The following is a 15382-nucleotide window of genomic DNA, read 5'->3' on the forward strand; positions in this document are numbered from 1 at the left end:
GACAAAGTTTCCATTTTGGTTACTTAATATGATATCAAGGCTGCTTTAAAGGTTAGACTATTCACCGCCCACAACATTCTCATATGTGCAGTTCAATTTTAGGTGGTGACTCTCAGTTTTAACATCAAACCACTTAAAGTAAGCATTGGGCATAGTTAATCGTCAATTTAAGGGGTAATACTGACCACTGTGATTCCTAACCATTCAACATGGTCCATGTTGCTGTAGTTCAGGGAATTTCCTTGTGGTCACAGCTGAAACGCCTTCCTGCACAGATGTTCTGGTTAATACAGTTTGTCTATTTGTTTGTAAGGCGTTCAGTAAAGATCCAAGTGTATACTATTTTCTGCCAGAGTTTAGTAGCATAGCATATCCTTCCAACTATGGAAGGAAGGATATGCAATGCTAAGGGGACACTGAATTACTGAAACTATTATGGAGGAAACATAATTTCATATAATATCGTAAAGTTTCAACAACAAAGATGTTGGTTTATAAATTATATCACCAGCACATGAGATTTGTCAAACCCTCCCTCACTACAGTTCTAGCTAAAAATTACAACAATCACACACAATTATACAAAGAGGAGCAATGTGCTTAAGCCTCTTAGCTATTAAGCTTAAACCAGTACTTGTGGTTTTCTTGAAACAAAGGAAAAATAACTTTTCTAATTAAATGAGATAAACTTTAAAAGGAATGGTATTACTATGCTCAACTGAACATAAGATTGTGGCAGGTTTTGTCACAGGGATATGGACAATCAATTAATTTGACACCTGATCGATCAAAAAACCAGTCTCCGACAGATTTTGCAATACCCTGCCACAAAACAAATTGCATCAGATTGCTATTTAAATAACAGAGTGACTAAAAAGAGAAACAGATGAACATTTTCCCTGGCCTCTCCTTACATTCAGAAATATGTTTCCTCATCAAGTTAGGCCAAACAACTACCACATCAAACTATTTCTACCCTTGGTGACATCAATTCAGAATTCTTAGACTTTTCCTCTTAAAAAGGAATGCAGCCTAACAAGTAACTGATAACTAGAAACTGGACAAATCATCAGGATGATCTAGAAACAGCTAAACACATACCTTTTCATTAACCATGGGAGCATCATTGGAAAACCATGTATCCTGTCTCTCAGTTTGGCAATGGGCGAAACAGGAATTTATAAATAAACCATTTTGATCAGATAAAGAGAATTCTTTAATATCTTGGAGCATTTGATTCCTGAAGTCTGAACAATAATGTACATAGATGTCCTCATCTTGTTAGGTAATTTGATTAAACTAAATTAAAAAAAAATAGAGGATCTGGTTGATTAACAATAATGTAACCTTGAAAATACTGGATTTGTGATGTATTACAAAGCGCATGATTTGATTTGCAACCCCTCCAATAACCATGAGGATCAGCAGATGATGGAGCCAAAGTATTACTGACCTGGTTAGGGATGTAAAATGTCATTCACCATTTACGTTACATGGAGCTCAGAAGAAAAAAAAAGAAAGTAAAACATCAATAAATCTGTTTAGAAAAAGGTGAACATCATTAGGGGTCAGAGGGCAACAGAAAGTCAGTACATGCACAAGAAGTTGAATCATCACAAGTCTACTTATCTCAACAATGTAGGGAAATGATCATTTTACTCTGTATTTACCCTTCTAGGGCACTCAAGCCATACACTGTCAAATTAAAAAAAAAACTTAGGACTCTACCCTTTTTAGAACAGGTATTGGCCACTATTGAATAGAGTACACCAGTCTACCACGAAAGTGTTCAGCTTCCATTTACTTTTAAACAATTATGGGGTATATTACAACTGTGAGTCTTGACAGGAAGCAAGTATGGTATCCTTGACCCTAACAATCCTAAATAGCATACTAATTAGTAATGAAACCACTTGAGTAACAGATATTTAAAATACTTACCTGCCAAGCATCATAGGCTGCATTTAGAAGAAACAAGGGCGTCTTCACATTGGCAATCAAATTCTGAGGAAAGAAACACTACACATACATAGAAAGAGAGAGAGAGAAGGAAATAGCATGAGTTAGAAAAAATAGAAATGCATGTTCAATATGTACTTGAAATAACAGGGAGGACGAATGATACCGAAGTAGGATCCAAATGGTTTGTGCAAGTTCTTGGCAAGTTGTTTTGCAGTCCCTAAAGTTAAACATGAGAAAATCAAGTTATTCAATTATCATGCTATACTTTTAGAAAAACTAGCGTGGCATAAATCAGGATCTTGGTAAATAATTAATTTAGCAGAAGAAAATCTTCAAATTTTAACCCTTGATACATATTGTTAGATCCAGAAGTTGATGTAGAATACCTGCAATTTAACGACGCCGTCATACATATTTCTTAAAGTTTGACCTCCAGATACATCAACTCTATTTTAGAGACAAATGAAGAAAATTAAATTATATAATTCTTGGGAAGGGATGGTAACTACAATGACAGGAGGATGTATATTACGCATCAAGAAACATCCCGGCATCAGTTAAACATTTCACTTTTGTTGTATGTGGTAGCATATCCTCAAACTCGTCACAATGCAATATGGAAGCAAGACCTCCAGCAGAGCATCCAGAAAGAAGAGCCTGTAAATGATTTATGATTAGGAATTTACAAATAAATAGGTTACATGTATTAAATTATAGATGAAATTTTACACAACCTTGCTAGCTTTATTCATTCCAAGTGACATTAATTCCTCCATAGCTGCCAACCAAATTTGTTGTCCTCGGAAAAAAAGTTGTGCATCCTAAAAGTAAAACAATAATAAAACCCCACTACTAGGATGTTCTTATGAAATTTCAAACTACGACAATCAAGCCTGCATCAGATCAACGTAACTAATGAGCTCGTCCAAAAAATATTCAAATATATGTGGTCTAATTTAAGCAATGGTATGTCATTCATCACAGTCTATCACAATACGCATATTGATGGTAATGCTCCAGATCTGATGCAGGTTTATCAATTTTTATCATTTAAGTTGTAAGAATAGCTGACTGACCTTATTTTCACTATTTCCGCTGAAAGATGCACCATCACAGTAACGAAGCTTAACTCTGTTCCAGTTAAAAAAGTCTGTTGAAAAACATTCCAAACACAGATTTTAACAAAAATGAGGGGTAATATGTCTTAGTAAGCAGTGACTTTACATTTGAGTGCAAAGGAAGCTTATTAGTGCGAACCAGGATTTTCTTCAGCTTTATTGCTTAATATTCCGGTAAAAGGTAATATCTTTTCCATATACTTGGAAGAACCACGACGAGTTGTCTTACGAAAAACGCAGCTTCGGACAGTATTACACCAACCACCTCCCTGCATCAAAATACCAAACAACACTAAAACTCACATACAATTTTCAAAATATCACAGTTTTGAGTTAATATTAAGTGTATCAAGTATCATAAATGTATACAAGTAACTGTTAGCATTTTCTTTAAACATTGGCTACTGGGACGCTTTCCGTAAGGGGCAGTTCTATAAATCCACACTTTTTGTGTGAACAAGCACAAAGACCTAATTCCGTAACAAGAAAAAAGATGTACAAGCTCTTTTGTCCGTGTGCTTGTCTTCAACTCAAGTACTTGCTCTAATGCGAGTTTGTAGTGGTGCAAGCATAATATCCATGAGTAGCATAGAGAACAACTTAACAATTTGCAGGACTCAGATTGAAGATGTTCATGGGTTGTGATTTGTGGATAAATACGAAAAAAGCTTGCACATGCAAAATGGATGAAGGATATTGACTAAAATGGCATATCTAAGATTACCAATACGCGGAAAAGGAATTCTAATGCACCCCAGATAAGAATGATAGACCATTTTTATTGTAAGTTATATTTAGAAGAAACACAGATATATTATTAACTGATGAACAAATTACAATATTTAAACTACAGAGAGAATATAACTTCTCCTGATAACATGGCTATAACTGCACAAATACATAACTGCTAATATATAATCTGCCAAACTGAATCCTAAAACTATAATAATAGTTTAACACATTATTAAATATAATTTCAGTCCTAAAGCATATATTTAACACTCCTCCTTACTTTAGGAACTGCAAACACCAATCTTTTGCCTTAGAAACTGAAACCTACTCACCGGAAACGGCTTTGTGAACAAATCTGTCAACTGATCTTCAGACTTGCAGTAAATTAATGTCACAATCTCTTCCTTCTGCACTTCTCTTACGAAAAACAATTTTATGTTGAAATGCTTAGTTGTCCCATGAAACACAGGATCATGGGAAATAGCAATGGCAGCCTGGTTGTCAACAAAAATCTCAATGCTTGCTTTCCAATAAATTTTTTCTTAACCACAATGCTTGATTAACCGTTGCTGTTGCTGCAACAAATTCCGCCTCAGCAGTAGATTGAGCCACGGTTTCTTGTTTCTTCGATTTCCATGAGAACATACCAGATCCAAATGTAAAACAGTAACCCGAGGTACTTCTCATGTCATCAGTACAACCACCCCAATCACTGTCAGAGTAACCTACCAGCTTGAAATTCTTGCTTCTTTGAAATTTAATACCATAATGACTTGTCCCTTTAATATATCGTATCACTCTTTTAGCAGCCTTAAGATGCAATTCACTTGCACAATGCATAAACCTGGACAAAACACTTACAACATTCAAAATATCTGGTCGTGTTGCTGTTAGATACATCAAACAACCAATCATGCTTCTATAGTATCCCTCATCAACTTTATCACCACCATCATTCTCACACAACTTCTCCTTCTGATTCATAGGAGTGCTTACTGCCTTGCACTCTCCAAAGTTAAACTTATTTAATATCTCCTTTGCATACTTCTTCTGACATATGAAAATTTCATGCTCAGCCTGCATAATTTCCATACCAAGAAAGAAAGACATCAACCCAAGATCTGTCATCTCAAAAACTTTCTTCATTTCTTGCTTAAACCTTGTAACTAGGCCTGCATTATTTCCTGTTACTAAAAGATCATCAACGTAAAGCGAGACAATCACAACATCATCATAATGACGTTTGACATAAAGAGTAGCCTCTGACAAGCTTTTTTTAAAACCCAAGCTCAACAAATGATCATCTATCCTTTTGTACCAGGCTCGTGGAGCCTGCTTTAAACCATAAAGAGCCTTCTTGAGAAGATATACCTTGTTCTCTTCTCCCTTCCTCTTAAAACCTTCTGGCTGTTCAATGTAAATTTCTTCTTGCAAAACACCATTTAAAAATGCTGATTTTACATCCAGCTGATGGACTCTCCAATTCATTTGAGCGGCTATCGCAAGTAAAAGCCTTATGGTGTCCAAACGAGCCACTGGTGCAAAAGTGTTTGAATAATCCACACCAAAAACTTGAGAATATCCTTTAACCACGAGTCTTGCTTTGTGTTTATTGACAGACCCATCAGCATTTAGCTTGGTTCTATACACCCATTTGACTCCAATAACCTTTCTGTTTTCAGGCCTTCCCACTAGAATCCATGTATTATTTTTCTCTATCATGGACAACTCCTCGTTCATTGCAGCTACCCAATTTTTGTTTTTTCTTGCTTCTTCATAATTTGCAGGTTCACAAACAGCAATGTTGCATCGTTCATAGATATCAGACAGACTCCTAGTTCCTCTTACGGGGACATGATCCCCCATTTCATTTTGCAAGTCAACATTTTCTTCTAATTCTTCAGTACTTGAACTAGGAAGATTGAATTTCAATTCCGTCATCAAATGATTTTTCTTCTCTGCAACGTCATTCCAGTTCCATTCCTCATTCTCCACAAAGTTAACATCCCTGGTAACAACAAATTGTTCGCTTTGTGGATCGAATATTTTATAGGCCTTATTAACGTAGCCTACAAAAATACCTGGAGATGCTTTTTTGTCCAGTTTATCACGTTTGTTCTGCGGAATATAAGTGAAACACAAACAGCCAAATATTTTAAGAAATTTTAGTGATGGTTTCTTATCATACCAGGCCTCGAATGGTGTTTGATCATTTAGTGCCTTCGTCGGAAGCCTATTCTGAAGAAATACAGCTGTATTTGCTGCCTCCGCCCAAAACGACTTTGGTAATTTTTTTTCATGTAGCATACATCTGGACATTTCCAATATGTACCTGTTTCTCCTCTCACTAACTCCATTTTGTTGTGGCGTGTAAGGAGCTGTTAGTTGATGCTCAATGCCAGCACTTTCACAAAACTGATTGAATTCATTTGATGTGTATTCTTTTCCATTGTCTGATCTCACAATCTGAATTTTGCAGCCACTTTCATTTTCAACTCTTGCTTTGAACTTCCAAAAGACTTGAGCTACTTCTGATTTAAACTTCAAGAAAAATATCCAGCACATTCTAGTGAAATCATCGATGAAGATAACATAATAAAGACTACCTTTTAAAGAAGGTGTTCTTTGCGGGCCACAAACATCTGTATGAATTAATTGCAGTTTTCTTGTTGCTCTTCCAGATACCTTAGGAAATGGTTTTCTAACAAGTTTACCAAATTGACATGCATCGCAGTTTGAAATCCTATCTTCAAAATCTGGAATATCTTCTGCCATCAATTTTGACTTCATTTGCAACAACCCTTTGTGATAATAATGCCCAAGTCGTTTGTGCCAAACTTCTGTGATATTTTCCTTGATAGTAAATGCTGATTGCTCCTCCTCCAATGGATTTAAAGAAAAACTCTTTCCTTTCATTCTAATAATAAAAATATCTTGATTGGCTGCATCTTTTATTAAACAATGTTTGTCTTCGAAAATAACTTTAAATCCTCTCTCAGTTAGTTGACAAACACTCAACAAGTTTTGTTGAATATCAGGTACATAAAGAACATCAGAAATAAGCCTAGTACCTGAACAACTTGCAATTGCAGCAGTCCCTTTTCCTTTTACTGAGATGTAATCACCATTCCCAATCCTAACTTTTGTGATATTGGTTGGCCTTAAATCTCGAAGAATCTCCTTGTCATTTGTCATATGATTGGTGCAACCGCTGTCGATTAGCCAACTCCCACTTTCTTCACTACTTGCAAAACAAGTAGCCACAAATAATAGATCCTCCTCCTCTGGATCAGCCATCTTAGCGTCCTCACCTTGTTGCTGATTTTCATTCTTGCATATAATAGCTTCATGTCCCATCTGGTTACATTTGTTGCATTTAGCATCAGGTCTCCTCCAACATTTGAATGGAGGGTGACCCTTTTTTCCACAATGTTGACAAGGAGGATAATCTTTTCTAAATCCTAGTCTTTTATTTTCGAATCTGATCCCGTTACCTGTTGTAGAACCTTCTCCACTTGAAACATGATACTTTTTGTACACAGACCTCTTATTTTTCCCATCGTCTTGATGCTTCATTGGTAGGGCTCCTTCTATACATCCTTCTTGTCTCATTGCACGTCTCTGCTCTTGTGCTTGCAAGGCACTTAATAGTTCTGTAAGTGTAATCTTTGACAGATCCTTGGTATTTTCAAGAGTAGTAATTGTGACCTCAAACCTTTCGGGCACCGTGACGAGAATCTTTTCGACAATCCTGGAATCTGCTATTGAAGAACCTAACAAACTGACTTGATTCCCGATGTTAAGAAGACTGTCAGCATACTCCTTTATTGTCTCTGTCTCTTTCATCTTTTGCAACTCAAAATTACGAATCAAATTCAACACTTGCATCCCACGAATTCTGTCATTTCCTTTGTACTCAGACTTGAGGAAATCCCATATTTCCTTCGCTGACTTTAGAGACATGATTCGAGTAAAAATGGATGCTGAAACTGCAGCAAACAAACAGGCTTTAGCCTTTGATTTCTTTATTTTCTTCTCCTTCTGTGCTTTGATCTGCGCCATCGTAGCATTGTCAGAAAGTTCATGAATTTCGTAGTCTTCCACAACTGCTTCCCAGAGATCTAAAGCATCCAAATACGCCTCCATACGCACTGCCCAAGTCTGGTAGTTATTTCCATCGAACACTGGTGGAACAATCGAAGAAAATCCAGATTCGGCATCCATTAGTTGTCTAATACGTACAAACACAGATCCCTTAAGAAGAGAGCTCTCATACCATTTATAAGTTATATTTAGATATATTATTAACTGATGAACAAATTACAATATTTAAACTACAGAGAGAATATAACTTCTCCTGATAACATGGCTATAACTGCAGAAATACATAACTGCTAATATATAATCTGCCTAACTGAATCCAACTGAATCCAAAAACTATAATAATAGTTTAACACATTATTAAATATAATTTCAGTACTAAAGCATATATTTAACATTTATAATTCAAATGCAACTTACTAAACTAAAAGTTGACGTTTCATATCAGTAATTGTACTACTATAATTTCCCAAGGTCACCATCACATGATAAATAGCTTCCAGCCCCTAACACAGGTAAGCTTTTGAAATATTAACATGCACATAAACTATGAAGACAACAATTTTTCTCTCCTTAAATGAAATGTAGCACAAAGATTTGACTAAAATACGACTAAATCTAACTACAAGTCAATACTAACACTTTCACAGTCGAATTGGTAAAGTTCCAACATTACAATTGACATATATTTTCGCAAAAGAAAATGGGATATTAGCTGACCTCTAATTGTATAAGCCAGCTGTCGGCACCGGACCCGAAACCCCGATCCAAATGATAAGCAGGCAATGTCCCATCTAAACAAACTAAAAAACCACCAAACAAAGTTAATTAAACAAACACCTGCCTAAATATCAGGCATGTTACTCACACAATTATACTTAAAACATACTTCAGACAACAAAACATAGTACACACTTACACACAACTAAACAAACACTTTTAAATCCAAATCTACTTCAATCCAACATAATTACACACTTACACAACTTCATTCAAGATTCTAAAAAGAATCCATTACATATAATCATACATATACAACATGTAAGCAAATACTAGTATGAATTACCAGCTCCTTTAGAGGAAGAAATGGAAGAAGAAATAAGTGTTATAGGAACCATTAATGGTTGTTGTTGAGGTTGAGTAGCATCTGGATGTGAATCAAGCTGGTCTTCAAGTGAATACAGAGTGTCTTCGGATCTGTCCGGAGCTGCCGCATAGCCGCCGAGGGTGAGGAGGAGAAGTAAGCAAGCTGATAAAGCAGACGCCGTGATGTTCATTTTCCGGCGAGCTTGCTTTAGTTGCAGTAACAAAACTGATGCTACAAATGTGTTTTGTATTTAAAAAGAAGAGGTAAAAATAGAATGTGTGTTTTAAATGCGTTACGCATTAAATTGGGTAAAATAACAGCCTCTAGTTGCATCACATGCTGCTCTTTCATAATATTATGAGTTTGTCTGTTTACGCATGTCTATTTATACACGAAAGAAATCCTCACCTATTATGTAATATATATAATATAAATGCAAAGAGAATAAGGCAGAAATTAAAATTTCATTATTTTTGATATCACAAGATAACAAGACTTTTGTAATCTTCTTAAACATTGGTTACATGATAAGTGAAAAACCAAGAGTTTGTATTAATTAATGGGATAAAGGTGAAAGTACATCTAAAAAATTAAGAGTCATATAATAATGTCATAACACTTTCCCTTTGATAACTCGTACAACAACATGCCTAGTTAAAACGAAAAACCGATGGGAAAAAATACGAGTAAAGAAAAAAGAGTACATATAAGAGGCGTTTGGTACGAGATATTCAACAAAGGGAAAGTGAAACAATTTGGCTCATTCCATTGTTAATGTTTGTTTAGTAAAAACAATAATTCTCTTTCCACTTTTTTAGTTGCAGGTTTACTCCATATTCCTCAAACTCCATTGGCCACCTCCCATTAGGTATTTGACCACCATTTCCTACTTTTATTTTCTTATTTCATTTATAATTTAAATCTTGGACCAAAAAAATACATGAGTATGCAAAATCAATTTTAAAAATTAAAAGTGATTTATAATCTAGTTTTTATAAATTAAAAATGATTTTGATATAAATTTATATGTTAATTTATTAAAAAAGTTAATGGTGCTATTAAATAATTAAATTTGGTTATTTATTATAATGTTAATATATTATACTGTTACAATATAAATATATTTGACTATATTGAGATTGCTTAATATTAAAAAATCAAAAATAAATGTAATCATATAAATTTTAATTCCGTTTCCGGATCTGAACCAAACACGTAAAACAATTCTGGGTCATTCCTTTCCTTTCTCCTCCTTTCCTTTTCTCGATTCCATTCCGTTTCTCCGAGATGAACCAAATGCCCCCTAAGAGTATACCATATATGTCCCCCCCCTCAATCCAAAATGACTATAAAAATTACTAAATATCTCGAAGCCTGCGTATCCCAATTATATGCACTAATTTCTCGAAAGGAGTGGTAGAAAGCGCCTATGTAAACAGATCTGCTGGATTCTCACATGAACGAATTTGACAAACATCAATTTCTTTTCTTTGTTAATGTTCATAAGTAAAGAAGAACTTTGGGTCTATATGTTTCGTCCTGTCACCTTTAATATAATCTTCTTTAGTCTGTGTTATACAAGCTTCATTGTATTCGTACAAGATAGTTGGAATGCCCTTCTTTACTAAAAGGCCACACGATTCTCGGACATGGTGGACAAGAGATCTTAGCCATACATATTTCCGACTGGTTTCATGAAGTGCCAAAAGTTCAGCATGGTTTGAAGAGGTTGCAGCAAAAGTCTATTTTGTAGAGTGCCATGATATTACAATATCTCCATATGTGAATACATAGCCTGTTTGTGATCTTCCTTTATGAGGATCATAACGATATCCCACATCAGCATACCCTATTAATTTCTCCTTTGACTCTTTTGAATAAAATAATCCCATGTCCATAGTTATTTGAGGATATTTAAAAATTTGTTTCACTCCGGTCCAATATCTTCGAGTTGGAGCAGAACTATGTATTGCCAATAAATTAACAGAAAATGCAATACCATGACGTGTACAGTTGACAAGGTACATAAGTGCACCAATGGGACTAAGATATGGTACTTCAAGACCAAGAAGTTCTTCTCCTCATTCTCTAGGGCGAAATGGATCATTTTGTTTTTCAAGTAACTATAGGTGTGCTAACTGGATATGCTTTATCCATAATAAACCATTTAAGGACGACTCTTTTGGCTCCCGACGGTATAAAGTAGCTCGAAGGAATAAGCACCCAAGGACACGAATCTTGCTACCTTTCCATTTAAACTCTAAAATCTCCTTATTTTACTGTGTAAGTTATTAAAATTCTACTCTTCAATGTGTTGTCATATGCTTTACTTGCCACTCTATAGTTTGTTTTATTACAAGATGATGGTTTTGTGCAATGAACTGAGATGTTAGATGCCACTTTTTTCCATCATGAGTTTTTTTATACATTAATTGATCTTTTAATATGTTGTTGAATTTTTAATGTACTTGGTAGATCGATGACTCACAAACACAGTAATCACCTCATTTTTTAGACTAATTTAATTTATATTATTCAAATTAGTAAGCAAGGCAATTTTCATAGGATTGCTGTGAGGAGGGTAATGCAGTCACTTATCACTCTTTTGTAATCTTTTTTTTTGTTTCTATTATAATTTTTCTTTTAGCACGAAAGGGACATTTTTGTACACCAGCATTGGATATGGTAAAGTAGTAATAAAATCACTCCTTAGAGCTATGATGCTCAAGATTATATATGCAACTCCCAAGCTTGTATCTAACATATTCTAGTGGATAATTAATACATTAAATGTTGGTTTATATACCCAAAGTATTTGCCTGGAGAGTTTTGGTCAGAGAATAAATCCAATATATCAGACTAAAATTTTTTTAGCTAGTTGAACATATTGATTTTTCTTATTCTTTTATTCAGTGTTATATTTTTCGCATTTATTATGAGTTTCGTAAGTTAATTGTAAAAAGAGAAATTAATCCGTGTAACTATTTTTCAAGCTAATTTAGGCAACTTGATATGATTTTAAAAATTTTGTGACCTTTAACGTATATACCATGACTTTGTTTGATCTACATATTAGTTTATTTGATTATATATATATGCTTAATTTGTGATTATTATATAGTGATAATTTCAAACCTTACAAAACTTGACTTCATCGTATTTGATGTCACCAGAAAAAATTACTTGACATGGATTTTGGATGCGGAAATCCACCTTAGTACTATGGGCCCCGGTGACACAATAAAAGCAGGAAATAAGGCCTCTGAGTAAGATAAAGCAAAGACCATGATATTTCTCCGTCATCATCTTGATGAAGGATTGGAAACAGAATATTTGGTTATTAAAGATCCAACAACCCTTTGGAAAAATCTAAAAGAAAGATATGATAACCAGAAAACTATCATACTTTCTAAGGTACGCTATTACAAGATTTTAAAGGTGGAAGAGAGTATAACTCTACAATGTTTAATATTACTTCTCAACTGAAATTATGTGATGAAAATATATCTAATAATGATATGTTGGAAAAAACCTACTCCACTTCTCATGCCAATAATATGCTCATGCAGCAGCAATATCGTGAACGGGGATTCACAAAATATTCCGAACTTATATCTGTATTGCTTCTTGCCGAGCAAAATAATGAACTTTTGATAAAAAATCATCAAGTTCATCCAATTGGTTCAACACCGTTGTGCAAGACATGCCTGTACTATAACAAGACTAAGTCAAATTGACAACTCTAAATAAGTTGTATTGTAATCTTAGTTTGCATTTTGTATTGTAATATTTAAAGTCTGTAAAAATGTCAAAGAGCAGACTGAAGTCTTTTTCTGTAAACAGTATCAAGCCTAAGAATTCTATCTGGAAGAAGATCAAGAAGATCATGCCTCAGAAGAATTATGAAGAAACTTGGAGTTGAATAAATCTGTTTTGAGAAAAATGTTCTAAGTCAAGATCTCTACAAGTCACATATTTAATGTTATAGAGAAGTCATTCGAGAACTCCAGAATGACTTATAGAGAAGTCAGGAAAGCTACTAGAGAACTCAGATATATCGACAAGCCAAATTGGAGAAATGAAGATTGGAGATATCGACAAGTCATTTCTTCACTAGAGAACTCAGAATTATCGACAAGTCAAATATCACTAGAGAACTCTGAGATATCGACAAGTCAAATATCACTAGAGAACTATGAGATATCAACAAGTCAAATATCACTAGAGAACTCTGAGATATCGACAAGTCAAATATCACTAGAGAACTCGGAGATATCTATAAGCCAAAGTGAAGATATGAAGTGGAGAGATCTCGACAAGCTAAATTCTCTTATAGAGAACTCAGAGACCTCTACAAGTCAAATCAACTATAGAGTAATGAGAGATCTCGATAAGTCATTATACTTATCGAGATGTCAAGTTCTTTATATATCAAACTGGAGATCTCAAGGTAAAACTCAAAGTACAAAGCACAGACCAATTCAATATCCATTAAAAATCAATAAATAATCCAATCAGTTGGATTGACAAGTCTTCAAAAAGCAGCTTGAAGAGTACAAGATCAAAGGCCAAGATTAACTGATAGAGTAAAGTCACAGGCGTGCAATATTAGCAAGATACATTAAGCAAGAAATAAAAAATTTTGATTTCCAAAAATGGGGTTTAGTACATGCTAATGCATGCCGTGTCATAACCAGTGTTTACTGTTCTATAAAGTAAACACTGGATGCTTTGTTAGAAGTAACAACTTGGATTAGAAAAATTAAGTATTCTCTCAAAGAAGAAGCTAAGCTCTTAAGCAACAAAGAGCCTAGAAATTTTGTAGCAAAACATTCTTAATTTTAATATAAAATTAAGTGAGTTTTGAAAGATTTGTGTTCACTGTTATTGCTTGTTTAATTTCAGTATTAACACATTTCACTGCAAGATTTAATTTACTTTGTTCATCATCTTAAACATTCAAGAAAAGCAGAAAAACAGAAAAACACATTCACCCCCCCTTTATGTGTAATTCATTATCTGATAAGTGGTATCAGAGCAAAATCTGAAAGAAAACAGATTCAAGATCTTGGAAGAATGAATATACAAAAAATTAGTAGCATTAAAATCCATGCTTTTGATAAAACTAACTATACTATTTGGAAGAAGAAAATGTTGCTATTTATCAGGATGGCCAGTCCACTATACATTCAGATTCTCAAAAATGGGCCCTTCACTCCTATGGTTAGAGTTGAGGAATTTAGAGATAGAGACATGGTCATCCCAGCTCATTATGCTCCTAAGATCCTTCAGAGTACACTGAGCCTAAAAAAGAAAAAGTCTTCCTGGACAGTGGCTTGCAGTTGATCCTAATAAAGTCACTTGATAATATAATGTACAATAACATTGTCAAATGTGACACTTCTAAGCAGATCTGAGAAAAAAATGAAATACTCTGTGAAGGAACCGAGGAAGTTAGATCTAATCAAAGAAGGATACTAATTTCACAGTATAAGGGTTTCATGGCTAAGCCAAAAGAAAGTATCACTGATGTGTTTGAAAGGTTTAACAAGATGATAAATGACTTGCAGCTGCATGACAAATACTATGAAGCTGAAGAAGTGAAATTGAAGTTTTTGCTTACACTCCCTGATCATTTGGAATAGAAAATTTCAGCAATCAGAGAAGGGAGACACTTGAGCATAATAACTTTGGAAGTTCTACATGGAATCTTAAAAACATATAAATTAGAGATGATTCAAAGGAAATCATTAAGAGCCGGTCAATGGCATGTTGTAGATGGTTCAAGTGCTCTAATTGTCAATGAAAGCCAGACCTCTAATGATGAGCCAAGATCCCAGACTCCAGTTGCCTCAGCAAGTGAGCAAAAAAATAATGATTCACAGGAACAAGTCATACTGGAATTGGAAGAAGATGAGTTCTACACCCTGGATGAACTTGATGAGCTTGATCAGTCAATGTCCTATCTGGCAGGAAAGTTCTCTAACATTAGAGTAAAGAAGCCAAGATTCTTCAAGGGTAAAGGAAAATCATTCAACAAAGACAACAACTGGAAAGGAAAAGGGAAGTACAAATCTGATAGCAAAAATGGTTACAAAACTGAATCTGTTGACAAATCAAAGATAAGGTGCTATAACTGTGATGAACTAGGCCATTTTCCTACAGAATGCAGGAAATCCAAGAAAGCAAAGAAAGACAAAGCTTATCTTGAACTGGAAGCAAAGTATGAAGCTCTTCTGAAGAAACATCAAAGCAAAGCCTATATTGCCGAGGGAAAGAGTTGGGATGATTCTGATAATGATGAAGATGAGGAAGTTGGAAATTATGCACTAATGGCTTTGGAGCAAGGAGAGTCATCCTCATCAAAATCACAGGTACCAAC

The 15382-nt window shown here is 34.6% G+C and overlaps 1 protein-coding gene across 1 annotated transcript; it reads right to left on the bottom strand.

The window, feature by feature from the left end:
- Nucleotides 1-433: 433 nt before the first annotated feature.
- LOC141697192 (pectin acetylesterase 6-like) lies at nucleotides 434-9348 on the bottom strand. Its single transcript, XM_074501467.1, has 12 exons — nucleotides 8980-9348; nucleotides 8634-8716; nucleotides 3220-3349; nucleotides 3039-3112; nucleotides 2697-2783; nucleotides 2495-2619; nucleotides 2349-2409; nucleotides 2126-2179; nucleotides 1942-2019; nucleotides 1348-1453; nucleotides 1102-1247; nucleotides 434-822 (listed from the first exon to the last, which is right to left on the bottom strand). The coding sequence occupies exons 1-12, from the start codon at nucleotides 9188-9190 to the stop codon at nucleotides 715-717; spliced, it is 1263 nt and encodes a 420-aa protein (XP_074357568.1). The 5' UTR covers nucleotides 9191-9348; the 3' UTR covers nucleotides 434-714.
- Nucleotides 9349-15382: the final 6034 nt, after the last annotated feature.

The sequence above is a fragment of the Apium graveolens genome, chromosome 11 (genome assembly GCF_009905375.1).
Source record: "Apium graveolens cultivar Ventura chromosome 11, ASM990537v1, whole genome shotgun sequence".
Lineage (NCBI taxonomy): Eukaryota > Viridiplantae > Streptophyta > Magnoliopsida > Apiales > Apiaceae > Apium > Apium graveolens.

What these genes read in the sequence shown, in the direction of transcription:
- LOC141697192 (XM_074501467.1), bottom strand. Translation starts at nt 9,190, where the DNA reads ATGAACATCACGGCGTCTGCTTTATCAGCTTGCTTACTTCTCCTCCTC. An exon ending in TAAAGCTGAAGAAAATCCTG is followed by an intron (nt 3,113 to 3,219) that starts GTTCGCACTAAT and finishes GTTTTTCAACAG; the next exon opens with ACTTTTTTAACTGGAACAGA. An exon ending in ACAAATCCAGTATTTTCAAG is followed by an intron (nt 1,248 to 1,347) that starts GTTACATTATTG and finishes ATTATTGTTCAG; the next exon opens with ACTTCAGGAATCAAATGCTC.